Genomic DNA, 22,049 nt, shown 5'->3' on the forward strand with positions numbered 1-22,049 from the left:
CAAGCCGGATCAAGAACTGCGGAACTACTGACGCAATACACGCTGCGCGGTTACTCATGGAGAAACACCGTGAGAAGCATCGCCCTCTTAATATTGCATTTCTGGATCTAGAGAAAGCGTTTGACCACGTGCCAAACGAATTCATTTGATATGCTCTACGGCAACATTTAGTGCCAGACGAACCTGTGCGTTTGGTTCAATTGCTCTACCAGGATCCGAAAAGTGAAGGTATATCAAAATTGGTTGATGTCTCCTATCTCCTCTTTGCTCTTGTTGTCGACACTGTGACACGAGACATCCAACGTTCAACGCCCTTTACACTGCCTTATGCACATGATGTTTTCGTGGCATCTCAAGCAAAAATGATATCGAGTAACTTGTCGAAAAATGGAGTGCAACACTCTCTCAGATTGAATTTGAATAAAACTGATTTTTTCCCAACGGGTCCCCATAAAAAAGGCACTATTACTGAACGATTTAAATATCTCGGGTCAACGCTATCAGGCAATGAAGAACTACGTTTTGAAATTGTTTCATGCATTAATGCAACCTGGATAAGTTGGCGTTCCACAACTGGTGTTCTTTGTGATCGACGTATCAACGAATATCTCAAATCAAAAATTTACCGCAACGTTGTCCGGTTCGTCCGGCTTCCCTCTATGGTTCTGGATGTTGACCGACTATAAAAGACAATAAACGGCGTCTTGCTGTGATGGAAACGAAGATGTGTTGAACTAGTGGTGTGGCACGATATGATCAGATCCAAAATGAAGATATGCGTGATTGATATGGGGTTGAACCGATCGTGGAAAAACTGCGAGAGAGGCGTCTTCGATGATGGCTTGATACGCTCGATCGGGTCTTTGATAAAATAAAATGGTGCAACTGATCACGACGACCCGCCCCCTTGTGAACTGGACAAAGAATAAAGAAAAAGAAAAAAGCGTGGAAAATCCTGCTTCAGAAAGAGCGACGGCATATCGAATTGGTAGACCTCGGTATCGGAATGTTTGGAGGTCGTTATCAAGTCAATCCTAGACCGAAACTGGCTGTTGCACCGGTGACGATGTTACAGAATATAGGGGTGTCGGTAGCCTACCAATTTCATTTTGTAACGGTATCCACGGGAGTAGTATTGCTTGTTCACAAATATGTTGGCTTCTTGTAATGGAGAGTCCAAGAGGCGGCTTTACCTTCATTTGATTCCACTTATTTCAGACGATATGTAACTCCAATGGTCACTATAATTAGACGAAACAGCTTCTTTCCACCATACAATATTTACCTAATATTGCGGTGCATTGACTAACAGATGATTTATGGTCAGGATTTGTCTCATAGGCTATAGGAACGTAAGAATCAGAGTATGCAAGTGAAACATTGTGATTTTTTTTTTGCGTGGTCCCAAAGTCTACAATACTTTTTGTTAAATCACAAGTATCTTAAAGGTAAGGCAGTTTTTGCTTTTGGCGGGTTTCAGATCAACGGACCTAGCTGTTTCGATTATATTCCATCAGGGAAAAATAGAAAGTTGGGAGGATTAAAATAAAGACCCTTCATATCATAATACTTTATTTACAATTTTACCGCTTTATGTAAACTGTACAAAATACAAATTGACACAAAATAAAGCTATATCGAACCATTTACATCGCAAAAATTCTCACACACACATTGCTTAAACTACATTACTTTTAATTAAATCTAATTAAATAAAATTTTTCACACTTAATTCAAAACTAACATCAATTGTGGATCCAAATGACGAATCATAATAACGGCTATAACGATGTGGACTGGATGTAGTTTCCATTTACAGCGTCCGAATTATCGTGATTGATCATTGGTGCTTTGAACTCAACACTTTTTCCTCGTGACTCTCTCCCCGGAAAGATTCTTACATGAAATCGAAACGCTCGATTACACACAATTATAAGAAAATCAGGAACGAGGCAGGTGATAATTGAACACAGTGAAAGCAGCCAAACTGTTATCGACGACAAAAGGACAATGTACACCCAGTACATTTCGCTATCGTAAGGTCTGAAAATAGAATATTTTGAGTATCTTTATAAGGACGCAACTTTGCAATATTAAAACGCATGCAAATGCAGGCAAAATGGCAAGAAACGAACAATAAAACAACAATTAAATTCAACAACAACAAAACAAAAAAAATTGATAGTGTCTACCTGTAGAAATACTTCTCACTTCAGGCATAAGACACAACTTTACCCTATTGTCATTTTGTTAATAATGGAAGGCTTTCCACCAAATTTTCCAGTATGATGCTCCCCATCAAAGCAATGTTATCACACTTTATGAATCTAGGGTACAGTAAGTTCACAAAATATCAATTTTATTTACGCAGATATAGATAAATGTGAGAAAGGCCCATTAATTTCAGTAACCATTTCCTAACCCAAATGGTAGTACTTGCTTCGGAAAAATTCTGATACCCAACATGCACAAATTCAGTAAAAAAAAATTGCTCCTCTGTATTTCGTTTTTAGGAACTGCCATCGTCCTCCCAAACCCACCGTTGAAAAATGTAATTCATCCGTGCATGGAGTTCACTGTTCCAACCTTTTTATCAAATTCCGACCTAATGGTGCAACTGTTTCTGAGAAAAACCCATGTGACAGAGAGACAGACGGGAAGAGAGACAGTGCAAACAAAACATGGCTCAATCAAGAGCACCGACAACAAAAGGGAATAATGATGGATTGAAAGGTGATCCCCGGGCGACCAAGACGTTTTCAACATCCACCGCATCTGTGCAAGAGATAGTTCAGGACCCGAAAATCTGCCCATTCAAGAAAAGCTCATCAGTTTTAAGATCTCTTTCATTGCCAAAGACTGTAAAATAAAAAGATCAAGGAAGCTCAATAAATGTTAACGAAGTATGCAAAAGAAGTCACCCCAAATGAGCAAATCCCTGACCCGGGAAAACTATTCTTCATACAGCCGGAAACCTAAATAGTTTAGCTTTCTAAGTTTATCAAGGACGAGCACAGCATGCATCAAACTGGAATGATGCCGATCGACATCCTGGCAACCGAAATGATGAAAATTTATAACACCAGGTCCATCTCTCCCTTATCTCAGGTGAAAAAAGCCGAAAGGGAGAGATCCATAAGCAGGTGGCAACAGCGATGGAACCAGTCAGAAAAGGGTCGTTGGACTTACATGTTGATCCCTTCCATCGGGGAGTGGCTGGAGAGAAAGCATGGGGAGATCAATTATAATCTCACCCAGTTTCTCACCGGCCATGGAGGATACCGTCAATACCTGTACAGGTTTAAATTGGACACCTCGCCTAATTGCCCAAACTGCGGGGTCCCAGAGGACCCGGCGCACATTTTCTTCCAGTGTCCTAGGTTCGTGGAAGAAAGGAGGAACCTGGAGGAAACTCTAGGTGAAGTGCTATCACCGGAAAATTTTGTCCGAAGAATGGTAGCCTGTCAGGAAGACTGGGATGCAATCAATTCCATGATCGCTGTAATCCTGGAAAAACTGCGAAAAACAGAAGAAGTGAGGAAGACGCGGTTACGAACCCCGCGGGTAGACGGAAGGAGACCTAGCTAAAGTAAGCTAACTCCGCCCCGTGATGTAATACCTAAAGGTGGTCCCACGGGGTAGGAGGGAGTCGGGGGTGGTTTTAGTGGGTAAAAATCCCACACTCTGGCGTGCCCAGGCCAGAGTCTTTTGAAGATTTCCACCTCCTCAAAAAAAAAAGCATGCATCAAACTATCAAAAACAGGTGAGTGCCACTAGAGTTCTCTATAACAGATCGCAGGGGGGAGAAAGAGATCCCATGGCAAAACCGAAAAATGCTGGCCCAGCAGTGTCACAGAAGAGCCACGTAACACCAAACCGGGCTGTCATCGACTTACAAGGAAGAGAGTCTAGGAAATTAGCAGGCGCCTCAAAGGAAAGACGGCTTTCTGGCTGTTCCAAAAAATAATTCGAAACAGGGAAAGCATGAGCCGCAACTGAGACATTTGGCTAGCGAAGCGAAACCGAAGGGAAATGAAGTCGAAGAAAGCAAAGGTGCGAATTCGCCCAAAAGCTTCAGCCATGGCAATTTGTCGTACGCAAAGTTACCCCCGACCTAAGAAACCTTGGCGGAAATATTGGCAAAACCTAAAGCACCAAGAAAGAGGTTCATATGTTTGAACTAACAAAAGCGAATGCGGGAGAAACTGTTCGCTTTCATTACCAGATCAGATCGAGGAGATTTTTTCAGTACTTTTACGAAAACAATGTGAATTTAAGAAATGCTTGTGGAGGAACTCAAATGGCCATAAGAGAACTACCAGCTGTTGATCGTTGCAGAGTTGCTCAGGATTTACTTGTGCAGACCACTTATAACTCTGAAATGGAAATTGTCATCATAAGTGAGCCTAACGAAACCCTTGACGTAGCTGTATGGGTCACAGATGAAACTGATGGAATGATGACATAGGCATGCGGCAAATCATTCAATATACCTAGCTGCTGCATCCCACTCATTGTCAGATTGTATGAATTTAAAGAGGTATTATGATAAAAAAACCTTATTCCCGACGCAAGGAAACGAAGTCCTAAGGTGATTTCAGATGATTTAAATGCGTGGACCTTGTAGTTAACATAGATATCGTATTGACCAACCAAAGTGAAAGAGCGCGGGGAAGGGTAGGATTGATTCAATTGTAAATCTGAGCTTTGTCAGCCTCGCGCTGACGCATAATATGTCATGGTAAGGTAACGAGAACTTTAGTTACTGTTGAACTAAGAAGCTCCACACGCCCAAAACCAAAAACAGGAAGAAAATCAAGCTGCTCTGCAAAAGCGATTGCATGGAAGCATGGAAATGTGGTTAGAACAGCCTAATAACGGAAGCACCTCCATGGATAGAGGATGCACATTTCCTAATAGAAGAACGAACTATTGATGGAACAGTGAAACCTAAAACTAGCTGTCTATCAAAGCAAGAGAGAGTGATTTAGGCAATTCGCCGAACGTTAACTCAGGGAGAACGCCCATATGTTCGTTATAAGACAAATGAGGTACCATCCACCTACAAAGATCACGTACCCTATTCTTTTATTGAAAATTATTCAGAAACTTTTGCCCAGCACAAAATGCGACGTTAGTTTCCTTAGCACCAAGAGAGGAGCTGATAGAAACCTGAAAGGCGATAGGTGTCGATAGTCCACTTCTGAAAGAAATGCGGAATGGGTCCTTTCAACTCGTTGTAAAGTCCAGACCAGACATATTTTACCAAGCAGTTCAAGGCGTGCCTACCCAAGCAGGCGTTTTCTATGTCATGTAAGCGGTAGATGGTGCTACTACTACTTACCATAAGGCTAGTAAACCTCCCTCATAGAGGGGGAAATCTACAGTAGACTGCTTCTAATTGGAGAGATTTAAGGAAACTTTGGAGCCGATAGCATGGATTTCATAAAGCTATATCAACCATTGGTACTTGGTTTGACCAAAAATGTAACCCACGGAAAGTAGTACCAGTGGTGTCCCTGGACGTGAATGGATTCGATTCGGTAAATTGAAGCCTCCCTGATGACTATCGACGTTTCTACTTATCTCGTTAATAATAGACGACAATTGTAAGATTAGAAACTGTAGTATGGCATCGATGATGGACGCAAGGAGTACGTTGTCCCCACGGGACTCAATGCTACGCTGGCTACTTTGGAATATGTACAGTAATATACTTAATCTTTCAGTTCCGAAGGAGGGCACGGTGGCGGATTATGCCGACGAAATAGCACTGAATATGGTCAACCGTTGTGCTTATGCGAAGCTATCAGTTTCATTGAGGCTTGGTTAGAGAACGCTTAACTGGCACTTGTGTGGGAAAAGGCAGAAGTGGTTTTCATCAACAAGGGTCGTAAAAGAAATTACGCCTGCATTAGAGCCATATCATCACTTCCAAACCCCGCCCCTCGAGGAGCGCCATCAGACCCGAGTCTACAAGAAAGTTATCTGAAGTATGTAGATTTTCCTATCTCTTATCTAACCGGAAGTTGTCTGGTACCATGGGAACAGGAGTCCTTTGAAAACATTTGTTCCAGGAGAATCCTGGCGGATATGTTCTCGGCCCGGTTATTTGCATTTGGACCCCCTGTGGGAGTATCATGGTAGTTGTTGTTATGCCCCCATTGCGGGCAGAGCTCCTTATAGGCTCAAGCATGGTGTTGCGTTATACAACTCCAGTGTCATACTCCTTAGTTGCAATAGAAGAGTACACCTCCTTTATCATAGACAAAAAAGCCGCAAGAGGGAAATCTATAAGTAGATGGCAACAGTGATGGGATTACTAAAAAAAAGTCATTTGACACATAGGTTAATGCCCGCCTTCGTGGAGTGGCTTCACGATTTTTATGTGGCACGGCGGCTACTATCAGTGCTTCTACAGGTTTAAATTTGGCACTTCACTCGATTCTCCAAACTTGATGAAATCCCAGAGGAGTCAGCACAAGTACACTTAAAATGTCCGATATTCAGGTAAAATGTTGCAAAAAATTTGTGTGGGTAATGCTAACACTTCAGGAAAATTAAGATGCGATGGATTTGATGATCGGACCTATCCGAGGTAAACTATGAAAAAGAGAAAATGTCAAGAAAAGTAAACCTAAGTTAAGTTAGCTAACTCCTTTCGTTGATGTAATACCTAATGCCGATTTTCTGGGGCAGGAAGAAGTTGGGGATGGTTCACACTGGCGTTTGAATCTCTCCCACTCCTTCCGTCCCATAAAAGAAGACAAATACGCGTACAATGAATCACCCATCAATCCATAAACACCGAAGACTCGGCGCTTCAGGAAAGGCTTCCTGGTTTCTCTATGTATCAAGAATATTTGGACCCCAATATTCCATTTGAAAAGGCTCATGGTATAAATGTGTTAAGTAAGTTAGACTCTTTTCTTTAATGTAACGCTGACATTCTAAGTATACAGCTACAGCTGCAACCTATGATTGTAGCAAATTTACGACAAATTTGACCTACAATAACTTTGTTGATAATAGCAGCATTTCTACCAAACTATACATAACTTCGCAAACTGAAACAAAATTAAAGGTTCTTGGCTGAAAAAGGTATCCGTGGGCTTCGATTGAGTTTGCGGATAACTTAGTTGTGATTGTTACGGTGAAACATCCTGAAAATGTGGAGGTCAATGCGGCAGAGACTGTGAAAACGGTGAAGTTCCGACTGCAGCAGGGCAGGCTGGCCTTAGCCGGTGAATAACCAGAAATGATAACGAATCGCAGTAGAAAGTGGAAGACTATCCAGGCATGATCATCTCTAACCTGGACTAGTGAGATTTACTCGTTAGTACGCGTCGCCCATGTGAGCAAAGACAGTAGCAAGCTCTGAGAAATGGAAGCAAGTGAGTTAGCTATACCATGTGATGACTCTGGGTAGCAAGAACAATTCCAGTCGATATTCTTGAGCAAGAAGTATGTGTGCTGTATCGTGCAAAATACATGGATTGCTCAGGACGCAAGAATGCGCCGACAATAAAGTCACATGATCGGTGTAAACGTTGATAAAACGAGTCCGCAAAGGGTCGATGAAAGGATAAACTCATTTCTAGCATTAAGAAATAGGTTGAGCAGAATCACGAGCACCGCACGGAACACAATGCTTTCTACAGGCAATATCTACTGCTTTAGATTAAACGATTCCCAAAATAGTTGTAGTTATCGCGACAACCAGGGTATCTAGATTATATCATATTTCACTGCCCGGGATCGACGATCGAGACAGGGAATGAACATGAGCCCAGAGATTATAGTTGCGGAGATGCCCGGGTCAGAGCCGTGTAGCCGTGTAGAGCTGAAAGAAGCAAAAGCAGGAAGGCCTATAGTAAACCTACCCCGCGCAGTGATACCCAAATAGAGATCCCGGCCGAGACTGGAAAGACCGGAGATGGACTTTAGGGGGTGTGTTCACCAGGCTGAGATGGAGCATATACGAACAATGGAGGGCACCGATGTATTACCTTTTTTTCGTGTTTTTTCCTATTTCAATAACTCTGTGTTTCAATTTCATTATCATTACAAAAATGAAGACAAACATCCACAACAAACCAGGGTTCGAACCCCGAGTAACAAGATCGAGAGGTCAATGATTAATTAACTCAGCCATCGCACCGTACATACAAATATGATTATAAAAAATTTATCTGAAGCGGCAAGCAATTACTTAAATCAAACATTACGACAACGAACAACAACTAAAAGAGATCAAATGACCAAAAATGCAAAGAATTTCATTCACCCATAGACGTGCGCGACAATTCCTTGGACGCATTGTAAACTATATCAGCCATCAAAGCACCCGTCACCGCTATAACGCATATTGTGAACAAACTGTACGATCTCAAGGAATGAAAGCATTGGTACTCTTCGGGCACCACTTTCAAAATGTCCAGCCTATCAAAAGGACAATACATCTTCTTCTATAAGGAAACAGATAAAGTCACCAGACAAATACTTACATCACTATAATATTGTAAATCATAGTCGATATGATGAACGCCAGGATCGAAAGCCATATTGTCGCGATAAATATGTAGCTCTGGTAGATAGCTTCCAACCAAAGTTTCATATTCACCAGGATAACAACATTGTGCACGATGAAGGTTCCGAAACAGGTGAAGCTGACTGTGTGCGGGGTAGTAAGAATGGCGTTATTCCGACTCCAGATATAGTATGCGAACACATACAGGATTATCGAGTGATAGACAGCCAGCAGCATCCAACCTATGAAGAATTTCCAGTGTAAGCGATGATTGTAAATGTTCTTCTTGTATAGCTTCGGATTCCTGCAAAATGGAAAGATATAATTGAAGAGAGCCGCATATAGCCATTGAGGGTAGATTGAACTCACATCATCAAAATGTTTTCTTTGTACGGTTTTTCAGTCAGCGATAAAACAAGGATCGGCACTGCCGTGTATATCACATTATACAGTGTTAAAAACAATGAGTCATATATCGATGTGGCCGAGAACAAATTGTTGAATTGGAAAAAGAATTGAATCCCCATAAACACGCCATTTTTGTAGAAGAAATAGAGCACCAAAATGGACAGCCGTCGGCTGTAGTAATGCCCGTGAACAAGTAGTAACCGCTGAAGCATGCAGAAAGTCGCGAAGGCATAATCGGCGCAGCGAGCGGCCTGCCGACCTTCCTTCCCAACTATGCCCAGCCCCACATGTGCTTCCTGAATCATTGAAACATCGTTCGCTCCGTCCCCAATGGCTGCTGTTATATAGTTGTCTTTACTCTTCTTAACCAATTTCACAACTTGTGACTTTTGCAAGGGGCTCAGCCTACAACACAAAACCGCTTTGCATTTCACCGATACTTCACGGAATTTATCCGGATGATCCGAAAGAGCATATCCTAGACTTTTCCCGTCAATTAGTAGCGAACATTTCTCGTTTGGTCTTCTTTTTATCTCGCCATCAAGCACACGGAGATGCTCCCAAAGTGCTGCACCATCACGACATTCGGTGATAAAATAGGTTTCACTGTCCTCGGGAATGTGTCCACAGGACAAAGCAATGTTATGAGCGGTCTCAACCTTATCGCCTGTCAGCACCCACACTTTTATTCCCGCTTCTTGTAGGGCTATTAGAGTTTCTCGCACGTTATCCTGCAAGGCATCTTCCACCGCAGTGGCGCCGAGGAGTTCGAGATCTGCAATCGGAACAAGGACGATGGCGAAGTTTTAATTGGCATTACAATGAAACTAACAAGTGGGCAATTACCTCTTTCAATTTTCACGTAAACTGCATCTAAAAGCTTTTGTCGGTCGACGAGTGCACTGTTTGCCTTAACAAGTTCTGGAATTCGGAGCTGGGTTAGTTAAATTGTAAAACAAAACGCTTCAATTGGGGTAAGGACTTGCTTTTAATGAAAATAAATGCAATGAAAAATTTTTATTCCTCACCATTAAAAATCTCTTTGTACTCATCCGTTGACATTTTCCGCCTAGCAATCGCCAACGTTCGGAGACCTTGTCTGGAAAAGTCCGTCAAATGTTTGTTTGTTTCATTTATAAGCGCCTCTGATTTGCGATCGCACAATGGGAACACATAGCTTTCAGCGCCCTTTGTGTAGACCCACACCTCTCCTTTCTGATCCTGCAATATGACACTCATACGCTTCCGATCCGAGTTGAATTCCAACACGTGAAGCCTCTTGTAGAACATCTGGTTAACCGGTCCATACTGGCCAAATTGTACTGTACCACTTGAACTTGCAATGTTCAATGTTAGGATGTCATTCTCCTCGCCAACGAAGTAGATTCCAAGGTTTGCGCATGCTTCCACCAGAGCCTTCTCGTCCGGACTGGAGGCTTGGTAATCTAATTTGCTAATTATGAAATTCAGTATTCTAGTAAAGGTATTTGAAAATTGCGTACTTACTCCAAAAGCGCTTTTAATTCAGTTATCTGGCGATCATCGACCTTCGCAGTATAGATGGGGCCTCCGATAAATGATGGCATTGCGTATGATTCTCTGGATCTAACTGAAGGATTTCTTCTCAGAGATGCCGACCGTCTAACCAGAGCTGGAAGTATGAAGACGAAATTTGGTTGGAAAAGCATGTTTTGAATTGAACTCGACTGGAGGGGATGATGAACTATGCAAACATCTAATTCGAACTAGTAGTCCCACAGTTGATGGATAAGCGGCATTAAAATTTAAGCCAAGGTACCAAGGACTGAGCAGTCACAGGGATCAAGATGTGACGCGATCTGTGAATCCTATACACCAGACGGACCCCATTAACAACTAGCATTGCATTTACCGAAACCACGTTGCTTTCACGAGATCATGGAAACTTGTAATGAAATTTCAAACATTACCAAGAAAAAACTCAAAAAATTAAAAATATACTTCGTTCATAGCGATGCAAACCTCAGTGAAAGGACAGCCCTAAGTTCACTGATGGCTAGGCTTAGTTTCTTCGCATACTCAATTGAAAACCAATACCGTCGGGACCAGGACCTCAGTGAACCTACCAACGCAGGCCCTTGCTGTCAGCACTGTTGATTTTACCCACAGGAAAACATCTGCTCTAAGCAAAACAGCGACGTTGAGCAAAGAAGTTCCTTTGAGCCAAACAGCACCTTCGGGCAAGGCTAGTCGCAATTCCACAAACCTAGCGGAATTGGCTAAGTATTCCTTTAAAACAAAGGCTATCAAGCCAAATAGTGAACAATTAAGAAATAATTATTCATAAAGAGCCGCCACCCAGACCAGGATACTAGTAGGCAGTAGACTGGAAGAAAGAGTTTTCTGACTACAGAGCTTCTCGTAGTAGATGTAATGCGTTCGAGATAACTTTGACGTTAAGGTTGCTCTCAGCCAAAGAGCAGGCGGTAACTATAATAAAAAATCTACTTTTACAGAATAGATCGCACATTGAAAGGACGAAGTTAACTGCCTCAAAGATATTTTGAAGGTAGAATCCAATCCACATCAGCCGGAAGCCCGGCTAGACTTCGCACTGCAAACAACCATCAGCCAAGCGGGTTAAAATTAAACAGTTTGTAGTTAGTATGTTATTTCCTCCGCTGGCTAAAGTTTTATTGTTAAGAAACACTCATACAGTATTTCGGGAACCAACTGTCCCCGTCTTCAGAAAGCACGCTTTAGAAGGGGACAGTTGGCTCCTCAAATACTATACTTTATAGGCATTTCTTAACAATAAAACTTTAGCCCAAAAGGGAAAGGTTTCATGTGGGACAGCATGGGACAGAGTCCAAGTCTTTCATCAAATACCTCGGCGTTATGCTGGATCAACGATTTACCTTCAAGGCACACTTGAGCTGCCCAGGCGAGAAAGTAAGGAAGGTTGTAGCTAGGCTAGTTCAACACTGGAGGACTCAACCACCGAAGAGGTTGTTGCACCAGTTTGGACAAAGGCCCTTAATATTCAGGCGTATAGGAGGATATTATTTTCAGTATATCGTCTGAGCGCGGTAAGAGTTGCTAGCATACTCTTAAAAATGTCAGATGAAGTAACTTTCGTAGTCGCGGAAATGCCCATTGATATTTTGGCTGAGGAGAAGATTATGGTTCGAATGTGGGGACCCCAAGCACATACTCTTCATGTACCAAAGATTTGCTAATGAGAGAGAACAGCTTGAACTTCTCCTGACGTGTAAAGTGTAAAATACAGTCAATGGCACCACAAGCTGTATTCAAGAGGAGGTTCGAAGGTTAGAGCGCTTACGAAAAAGCGGCAACGAGGGAGCAATTTTGACCATAGGAATAAGCCGGTGAGGCTTTAACCCGCCCCACAATGTAGTGTCTCTAGATAGTTCCGTGAGATATAGCGGGTGAGGAGAGGTGGTTTTAGTGGGCTGAAGTCCCATAGTGTGACCTTCAATGTTTTCAACTCTATTTTTTTAAAGAGGTGGAAATCTTCAAAAGATCAACCCCAGGGTTAACGTCCCCTGAGAGTATGTGACTTTTACCACTAAAATCACCTCTCACGAAACTGCTACTGAGATTTCCCCATCCAGTAGCTTCCCTGGCATATTTCAGTTCCGTTTTTATTCGGAGAAGATCTTGTGGACAACGCTGGCACTTTGGTTGGCTTCGCTGAGAAAAAAAAAGAAGATAACATCATTTCTCTTCATGTGTTCCGAACTTTCACATATCAGATATACGCTTAATGCTCAAGCTTACCCGGATGCAAAAAAATTCCTACAAATCAAATTATTTATAAACGATGCATACATTCCTAAGTGATCGTTCCATTGCAGGCGATACCTACCACAAGGGCAAATTTAAGGAAACAACATTTAGCTATGGCTTCTAAAAAATGAAAGGGTCTTTGTGGAAAGGAGTAGTACCGGCGACAGAATACAACCCTCGTCGAATTCCGCTTTAGGTTTTTGCCTCAACGTAGCCCGAATGTCGTTCTGATAATAGTTAGCAGGACCCACAAGGTCCTGAAAAGAAAGGTTGAGCGATTATCTTCACGTGAGCAAAGAGCTAACCTCACATTATTACACTCAAGATGGATGCAGTTTTTCGGAATCTTACCGATGTTCTCCTTATTCCTCTCATTGGCAAAGACCTCGGATTCCCACGATTAACGAATAACGAGTAACGAAGTAGCAACTCTGTAAAAGGGAACTGCGACGAACAACTCCGCGTTCAGACACGTACGCCCAACGGCTTTACCCAGCTTGAATGCATTGATGGTCAAGATTAGTTCCTCTGAAAGAACAGTTTTTACCCCATTGTTACAGTGACTAAGAATTTCATCCTCAACTTGCGACGAGAGACTTGCGACTATCTACACGGCAATGACAATGTGGCCCAGATGTGCAAACTGTCTGACGCTCTCGATATTTTGTCCATTTATATAAGCAGATGAAGTACGGTGACCAGCCACATTGGGAATCTAAGTTTTGTTGGTGTTCGTCTTCAGATCTACTTTTCGTCGTGTCCCCCCAAAAATTTGAAAAAAAAATCATTAAGTGGACGAAACTGACGTTGATAATGCTAGAAAACAATTCCTTCCCTTGCATTAAGGAAAGGGATCGGGGGAAGCCTAGAGAAGCTAAATTAAATTCACTCAACTTCTACTAGGAAGTTAAACTAGACAGTTCACGCGAAGAGCCTAAAGGACACGGAACTAGTTTTCTCCCACTGACCAGAATCTATGAATAACAGAGAAAATCTGGCAGTAACTCTAAAGGATAATGTAGGACTAGAGAATTTTTAAGGAGAATGCAAACATTCGAGGAAGTTTCGGATGAAATTAAATTCAATAGCCGAAACCATTCAGCTGAGATAAACAAAGAGACCAGAACGCGTCGATCAGATGGGAAAAAGAAAACATAACCAGCTCAAGAAAGTTAGTGAATACTTTCATTTCAAACTATAATTTGCGTTTACAATAGGCATGCTTTTTGGCTAAGCCATGGATGTGCAATCATATCTTCGAACCTGTTAAAGTGCACGGCTAATGGACTGAAAATTCATGTCTAAATACTAAACCATACTCCTGCACCCGTCAATGGATTACCCCGCGGAAAAGTCGTTAAAAATTACTTCCCGGAGCCGGGTAGTTATCATGTTGTTATCATTCCTGTATGATTATCGCTCGTCGGTGTGGAGATACCAAACTTTTTTAGGTGGTGTTGTTTGGGACCAGTCAGATTGTTGATCCTCCACGCCGTAAAGTAACTACAAAAGAATATTGTATGTTCTGCATCTTCCTCTTGGTCTCCCCAAAACTTGCGTATTAGCAATAGCCAACGTGGCCAGATGGTAACTGAGTTAACTGGTAAAACAGTTACCATAGCAATTATTACATATGGGTGTCAATGATTGGAATTAGCTAATGTATCCCTCCGCCCTTGGGAGAGCGCCTTGCCGAAACGACTACGACAATTTCATCGGCAAAACCAACCATTTTCACTCCTTCTGGTAGAGGCAGCGTAAGACACAACGCTTGAGAAACTTCGGCCGAGGCATGGTAGTAGACGCTCTCGTACTTAAGCTTGCTGACGATGGAGTAACTAGCTGATTCTGAGCGACGTTTCGATGGGCGACCGGTTTAGCCAGTTGAAGGCATTCATCAGATCTAACGAATACAGCGCATAGGACTTTCTACCGCAGGTGTGAGGTAGTAGAACGACCTTTCCTAAATCCAAACTGCATATTAAATAGAGCTATTTCACTTTCAGCTGTCTTTCTAGAATCTATCCGATCGTTTCCAGAAGGCATATTGGGTGGTATGATATGGTTTATTTCCTTTTAATAACAAAACTTCACTACTTTCTTCCGAATACCATTAGGTCCTGGCGCTTTTTTGCACCCATTTTGAGTAATTCATGTTCTGTGATACCAGGTATTTTCTCTGAACTGGTTACTCAGCGGGCGAGAAGGCGGAACCTTCAGCAGAGAACTTTTAAAGCTTTTGATTAGACCAGAATTATTCAAACGTATAAAGCTGCTCCTGGCAATCCAGGCTTCTTCTCAATGGTTGAACAGCTTACAAACATTTTGCCCAGTGTACCTTACCTTAATTTCTTTCTTTTACAAGTAACAAGGCAAGGTTCCCCTGATGAGTACTCCTCTCGGCATTGCTATGAGGCATTGACAATAGACTGACTGAATCATGATAACAGAATTCAGAAGTCAACCATGTGGTAGGTTATCGCAGAACCTATCCTTCCACATTGGATTTATAAATTTTGGGCTTTCTGTGCTTTGTGATTTCGGACATTGCCACGAGCGTAAATTCTTCATCAACCCAGCACCTCATCTTTAGCAGAAGGAAGCAACTGGCAAAGACAATGTCAATTATCGAATTTATGCCTACTTTACCCTTAAAGTGTCCGGATAGCTGAGTGGTTAGAGCGCAAGGCTGTCGTACGGAAGGTCGCGGTTCAAATCTCACTGGTGGCAGTGGAATTTGTATCGTGATTTGACGTCGGATACCAGTCGACTCAGCTGTAAATGAGTACCTGAGTCAAATCAGGGTAATAATCTCGGGCGAGCGCAATGCTGACCACATTGCCTCCTAGTGTACCGTTACGGTCTTGAATGAAGTTCTCTAACAAACTTCAAGGCCCTGATCCAACATAGATTGTTGCGCCAACGATTATTATTATTATTACCCTTATTCACAATTCCTATCCTCAGAGATGCGAATGTTTCCAGTAGCCTCTAATGATAGTATACTTGTAACCCAACTCTGTTGCCTATACGCGGAAATCACCGCCAACAATTACCAGATCTCCAGTGTGAACGTCTGTCACTAGATTACCTGGTGCTATTTGAAATTCTTCTGTTGGCCAACTAGATCTTGGGAAGAAACTATAAAAGTGAACGTCCTTTATTTTAGCCCAGATAAAACTTTTTGATCGCTCACCGGGTTCTTGGAACGTTTGCTTTCTGTACGTGCACATTACAGCTTGTTTTGTGTTGACATCAGTCCACGCATTATTGTTGGGAATATTATATCAGTTGCTTATTAGAATGATATCCGCTTTGTCGTCTACCACAGTTTGGGCCAGTATTACCTTCGGGCGGGTCACTTAATCCGTATGGATGAGGGTGATCCAGCCCGGAAAGTCTACAAGGGCAATATCTATGTTAGTAAAAGAAGACGAGGCAGACCCTGCCTAAGATGGAGCGATGGCGTAGGTCGGGACGCCAGACAGCTTTTAGGGATATCGAATTAGTGGACCTCGGCGCAAAATCGGGATGTCTGGAGTTCCTTATTAAGGCAGGCCTAGACCAGATACTGGTTGTTCCGCCGTTGATGATGATGATGATTACCTTCTTAACATATATTGCCACCAGGTAATACGACTATCGTCTTCTGTCTGGTATTTTCGAGTCTTTATCGCTGTTCTTCGCTATATGGTCTACAACTCCGCATTTTCTACAAAAGCTTGGAGCAATGTGCCTCAATTCTTAAATCTTGGCCAAGCGTCAAAATTTCAGGCATAAGAAGCACCTGACGATTATCACCTGTTCACGAATACGACAGACGACCCAGCCTACTTTCCTTTCGCCAACATTTTTTTTAGAATTTCTACAGAAAGGACAAGTACCAGAGTCTGGTTACTACCGTATACTTGCATAGATCTTCTCCGATTTCAAACTGAGAGCAAATCGCTGCGACTCTTCACCAGTAATCATCCTAAACTCAACAGTCTTTTATTGTGCTTCACTGGGTCAAAGGAACAGGTACTCTTTTTAGTACTTTTATTTTTGGACACCAGTTCGCAAATTTCCTCCAGTTTTGGATTGGTTTTGATGCTGTGCCGACAAAGTATTGTTCTCAGCTTCGATGTCACTTCTTGCTTACGTTCCGGGTTCGAAGAATCTTCACTCGGGGCATGCCTCCCCCTTACCGCGGAAGTATTTAATCTGAGTGACGTTTGCATGGAGTTATTCCTTCAAATCGTCGCGTCCCTTCTACCTTTCCACAGCAGTGATTTCCATCCGAAGGAATTCTTCAGTTTTGCTAAATTCAGTTCGCCATTATTGAGACGTACGGTATTTATTTCCCATGTATACAAGTTGATTAGATTCCCGCCCAAAGCGGTCATCAATATGCAGGTATATAGTCACTACAAGATGTCATTCACTCCCCCTCTCCCCCCTTAGAGCCTGACTAGCTCTGGCGCATTTGAACCTACATCACCAAGTTAATGATGCCGAAGCATTGAGAGTTATCAAAGGCCTGCAAAGGTTTCAGCAATACGGAGGCTTTACACAGATTTAGCTTGACCACAATTTTGGTAAGATTTCACATTCCAAATGTATGCTTCAGTATAGTGTCCGTTGCCCTCCTTAGGTATTATTATTTAAAGCTTTTTATACTCACAAAATAGTATTTACTTTATATTGCCTAGTCCAACATCGCATCCTAAACCCAAAGGTTTTCAATACCAATTTTCTTATCTTTTTTGCCAGAAGTACTTGAACCTTGGTGTAAGAGGTTACAGACTCTTTGAGGAGTCTGTAACTATCTTCGTGCAAAGTCTCAGACCTTGATAATCATCAAGTATTTTCAAATTATTAGAAAATATCATAAAAACAAATAAAAGTACTCACTTGTCTGTCGTTGATAAGCACTTTGAGCTCCATAAGACTGGGTTCGCCGATGGGTCTGTTGTTGTGAGTGACTACCCGTTAACTCCTCAATTGACGAAGTAGATCGGAAAAAAACCCTTCGAATTTCAGGTCGACTTAAAATGCTTGGCATCGTTGTAGGTCGCTCATTGGCAATATCGCGTGGCAAACGTCCATTTTCCTGTGCTCTGGTGCCAGTCACTGGACTACGCCTCTCAAATGTTTCTGTACGTCTTCTGTTCGCATTAGACGTTGATGATTTTCCCAAAAGCGGGTTGATATCGTTCATTTCCGGTGACCTCGGTGCATTTCTTAGTTGAACCGAATCGGGCTCATCTAGTTCTGAATCAGCCCGATTACTGCCACTACTCTCTTCTTTGATATCGGCAAATGTGTAGACACTCTGGACAAGCTCTTCCGAATCACCTTCTTCGGTTGCAGACCCTCCTACCTGCACTGTGTGACAAAGAGCGAGCGCTTGGAAGAATTCCCGTTGATCAGTCTAAAGAGGATTGGTAAAGTTGTTAATCAGGAAGGAAAAGGAAGAGTCAAATGACTGACTCACATTGAAAGCGCTCAGCTTGAAAGGATAGTGCGCTCTTTCTTCTTGAATTGAAGGTCCATTGAATTTATACTTTCGTCCCTTGATTGAACATTGTTGTAAGGACATTTCATTTTTGGTGAGTGTTCCAGTTTTATCGGAGAATAGGATGTTGATCTGAAATGAAATTAACTAATATACTTTCAGCTTAGAAAAGCGGGTGCAATTTAAATTCGGATTCAACTTTTCAATACGAATTAGTAACCTACGGTTTTTATATCCTGACACATAGAACCATATCTCCTTTTATTTCCCAGGCCGAAAGAAAATCAGAGAAAGTGTTTCCTTCTCAGGTTAAGAAGATTTTATTTTCATCGCAGGTACCCTATGCCAACACCCGACTTCAGTAAGAGTTTTTCTAAAGAAGCGAACAGTTGGTTTCCCAAATGTACTTCTGCTGTGAAAAAGAAAATTTGCTAACTAGAAGATACAACTGCTTTGGATTTCTTTTCCGCGCAGGCATACCGATTACTTTTGTGCAGAACTTCTCATCGGATAATAAAATCAATCAAGTTTATTTGTTGAATTTGGAGTGGGTCGCAGCCTCTAGGTAATTCTTGGTTTCTCGATCATGTAGAACGGTCCTGCGAGACAGGATGGCAAGCTGTGCTTGTAACGTTTGTTTGTGTCAAAAAAGTCGTTTCCAGGTTATAGTTGAAGAATCAACGATTAGATACCATCGTTTGTGTCGCCAATAAAAGCTACCAATTCAATTGTATTATCGTGTTTTATGCCATTAAAAAGATCAACCAAACATTTCTCTTCTTTGAAGCATGCTTCGCAGCGATCCGCGGTTGGGGCACCTATTGTGTCCAGGAAGACCCCGTTGATGGTGTGTTTGGTGACAAGACGGTTAACCAATTTGGTTTTTTCAGATTTAAGTTCAAGTGTGGAGAACCAAGTCTTCGTTGGAATTCGAAGAACTTTCCTTTTGTCCTAGAGGTTTGCTGATACTCCTCATTTCAGGCGTTCATGATCTTTTTGGTGGTTATTGTCAGTCCATCGTGGGGAGACGAAAAGGGAATTGTGAGTCTGCCCACTAGGGTACCATGTTTGGCAGCCTTGTGTTCAATAATAGGAACCTCGCTGTGGGCTGAGTTCCAAGTTAGTTGAACTTTCTCAAGATGAGGATCTTCAACAAAGGCATGTATTTCTGCAGGTAAGTAGTGGGTGGATGTTTGAAATACCATGCATCTGCACGCTCGTAGACAGTCGGTTAAAATGACAATTTTTTGATGATCTTGGCAAATTTGATGGCGGCTAACTCAGCAGTGAGGATCGAAGCTTCACCGAAATTGAAAAGTAAATATTTCCTAGACATGGGAAGAACAACAACGCTGCATGTGAAATCCGCTGAATGTGCTGCATCAGTTCCAAGCAGATAGAAGCCTCGATTTGTGAGCTTATTCACAAGTCGGCAACATTGTGATGCAATTTAGAGTCAAGAAGGGCTAGTTTGAGGGCTGCGTTCCAATATGGTTCGAATTTCGGTGGATCTGGTGGATGTACAGTTGAGTCTGATCTGATGAATGATTTTTCCAAAGGCTCTGAAATAGTTTAACTATTCTCAGCTGCAAGGATTGGATAGATGTTCTCAAAAAACTTTTCCGTTGAAAGTTTTTTGATTTGGAGTAGAAGAATCTGTTAGAATCATTCTTCAGTGTTTCGGGGGAGGCTTGCCTGTAATAGTGAAGATGGCATGCTTCAGTGTAGATTTTGTGAGTCCCGCACTGCGTCGCAGCTGGGAGGTTCTCAAGCTATTCAAGTTTTTGTAAATGTAACCTGGGCTGTTGACAGTGGACACTGCAGAATATTCAACTCTTGATCCGATTACGCTTCTATAGAGCAATAAGCTTTTGATGGGGTGAAGTGTACTTTTAATACCGGACACTGTCCCTAGAGCGGTTGCAGCTGATACGTTTGTTAAGATATCGTCAAAATGAAGCTTAACAGTGAGGGAGCTGTTTGTCGTTCTATTAAGAAATTTGATGTGTCTGGTGTGTGAAATCAGCTGTTCTTCTACCCCGCCACTGAGTCCTTCCCTTTGACGTTTGACAAATCTTATGAAGCTGGGCTCGTCGACGTGAGGCGTCCGCAACAGTGTGTAAGCTGGAACTATATGCATTGAAAAAACAGGACTAAGGCAGCCTTACGGTAAGCCATTTTAAATGAGTATATAGCAGTTGTCGACTTGAAATGTGTGCTCCTGCAGCAATCCACGTTGAACTATCTGTAGGGATAGCATGAGGTACATAGCAGCTTTTCAGTTGGTTGAATATCAAAAGAAATGGCTGATTCACGCAGTTTTTCCTGTTTTTAGGATCGAAAATACACGGATGATACTCCGCTCAGGTGGCACCGATTACTGCATGCATAGAAAATTTAAGGCCTCTAACAGCTGTGTTTTAACAAACTCATTCAGGCTACGCAGCATATCCTTGGTAACGCCATCCACCCCTGGAGCGGATGAGGAAACGCGGAAAGTAATTTCCCCCGCAAGTGAAAAAAGTTGGGGTACACTAACCGCAGTTGGATCACACCGCGACAACCGCAATGGTGGATGGTATTGAGCCCTTAACAGATCAAGGTATTTGACGTTTGCAAGATGTTTTTTGAATTAAAGAATTAAACCTGTCTACATATTATAGAAAAAAAACAGTTTGTTACATTATCTTACCTGACCAAGTTCCTCGTTTAAATCCGATGTGTTGACAATGCATGGCTGATCTGTTTTCTCGTCGTAAAGATCAACATCCCATTCCAAGAAGAAAGCTCCCAGAAATTTATTCATTTCGATTGTTACGTACAGGGAAATTGGAATGAGGTAATTGAATAATATCAGAAAGGAGAAGTAATCCTGGAAAAATGAAGCCACCGAGTATTCATCCGGAGGCGGTCCTAAGTACGTGTAGTATTCAATGACGTACATGTCGTAATATCTGAAAATTTATAAAGTACTTTGCATTAGACAGACCTTAGAGAGCTGAAGCAGGGTAAGGTTTAGATAACTTTCTCGAATAACTCACCTTTTGATGAAATACGAAACAGTGACGAGTGCCAGCAGCACTATCAGTGTAAAGATCAAGAACTTATTTATATAACTTTCACTAGAAGCTACCTTATTTCTAGTCAGTCGACTGTTTAGTGCTAACTTTGTGTTCTGTCCCGTGTACACGGCACATCCTATCACCTGTTCTGTATTCTTAACGCGTGATCCTCGCAACAGCAGATTCTCGTTCATCAATGGAATCACGTTACGGGATGCATCCGAAGCACTTTCCATGTACGGACTATGAACCCGATAACTGCCGGCCAACTCAATTTTCCCATTGAAGGAATACAAATCGGTCTTAGGCTGCTCATACTCAATTAGCCCGAGCGTGTGAAGCTTTTCTACTTCTACATTTGGCAGATGCTTTGGTACTGTTAGTGATTTCAGGTTCGTTTCGCCATCCAAATTGGCAGTTGTGACGAAACATCGACCATTTGGATCGGAACTTTTCAATAATACTAGATCACATGGAACGTCACAGTCACGCGATACTAAAACTAGGTCGCCCCTGATGATGTCCTGACAGTTAATATCCTCCTCCTTTCCTTCGCGAATCACGGTAACTAGGAAGAGTCGAATTATTGTAGTGAAATTTTGTAGAAAGAAAATTTAGTTCCAACTTACCCAAGGAAAAATTGACCATGTTGTCGGCTTTGTGCCGAAGGAAGTCTTCATAGCCCTGTTTCGTTGCTGTAACTACTATCACAAACATCAAAGGGATCAGAGAAGTGTAAGGCGACACTGGGCTGTCTACAAAA

The 22,049-nt window shown here is 42.2% G+C and overlaps 1 protein-coding gene across 5 annotated transcripts in view; it reads right to left on the reverse strand.

The window, feature by feature from the left end:
* Positions 1-1,555: 1,555 nt before the first annotated feature.
* The window catches only part of LOC119656521 (probable phospholipid-transporting ATPase IF), a 114,680-nt gene continuing 94,186 nt past the window's right edge, over positions 1,556-22,049 (reverse strand). For 4 of the 5 annotated variants that reach the window (XM_038062868.1, XM_038062867.1, XM_038062866.1 and 1 more), the window contains 11 exons: positions 21,916-22,041; positions 21,266-21,854; positions 20,917-21,178; positions 18,204-18,356; positions 17,621-18,140; positions 10,445-10,589; positions 9,967-10,391; positions 9,785-9,859; positions 8,900-9,713; positions 8,508-8,834; positions 1,556-2,043 (listed from right to left, as the gene is read on the reverse strand). In XM_038062868.1, the coding sequence (XP_037918796.1) occupies positions 1,782-2,043; positions 8,508-8,834; positions 8,900-9,713; positions 9,785-9,859; positions 9,967-10,391; positions 10,445-10,589; positions 17,621-18,140; positions 18,204-18,356; positions 20,917-21,178; positions 21,266-21,854; positions 21,916-22,041 (3,698 nt within the window). In that variant the 3' untranslated portion in view covers positions 1,556-1,781. Of the gene's footprint in view, positions 2,044-8,264; positions 8,443-8,507; positions 8,835-8,899; positions 9,714-9,784; positions 9,860-9,966; positions 10,392-10,444; positions 10,590-17,620; positions 18,141-18,203; positions 18,357-20,916; positions 21,179-21,265; positions 21,855-21,915; positions 22,042-22,049 lie in introns of those variants that run through there. The other variant, XM_038062865.1, reaches the window with a different exon arrangement.

The sequence above is a fragment of the Hermetia illucens genome, chromosome 5 (genome assembly GCF_905115235.1).
Source record: "Hermetia illucens chromosome 5, iHerIll2.2.curated.20191125, whole genome shotgun sequence".
Taxonomy (NCBI): Eukaryota; Metazoa; Arthropoda; class Insecta; order Diptera; family Stratiomyidae; genus Hermetia; species Hermetia illucens.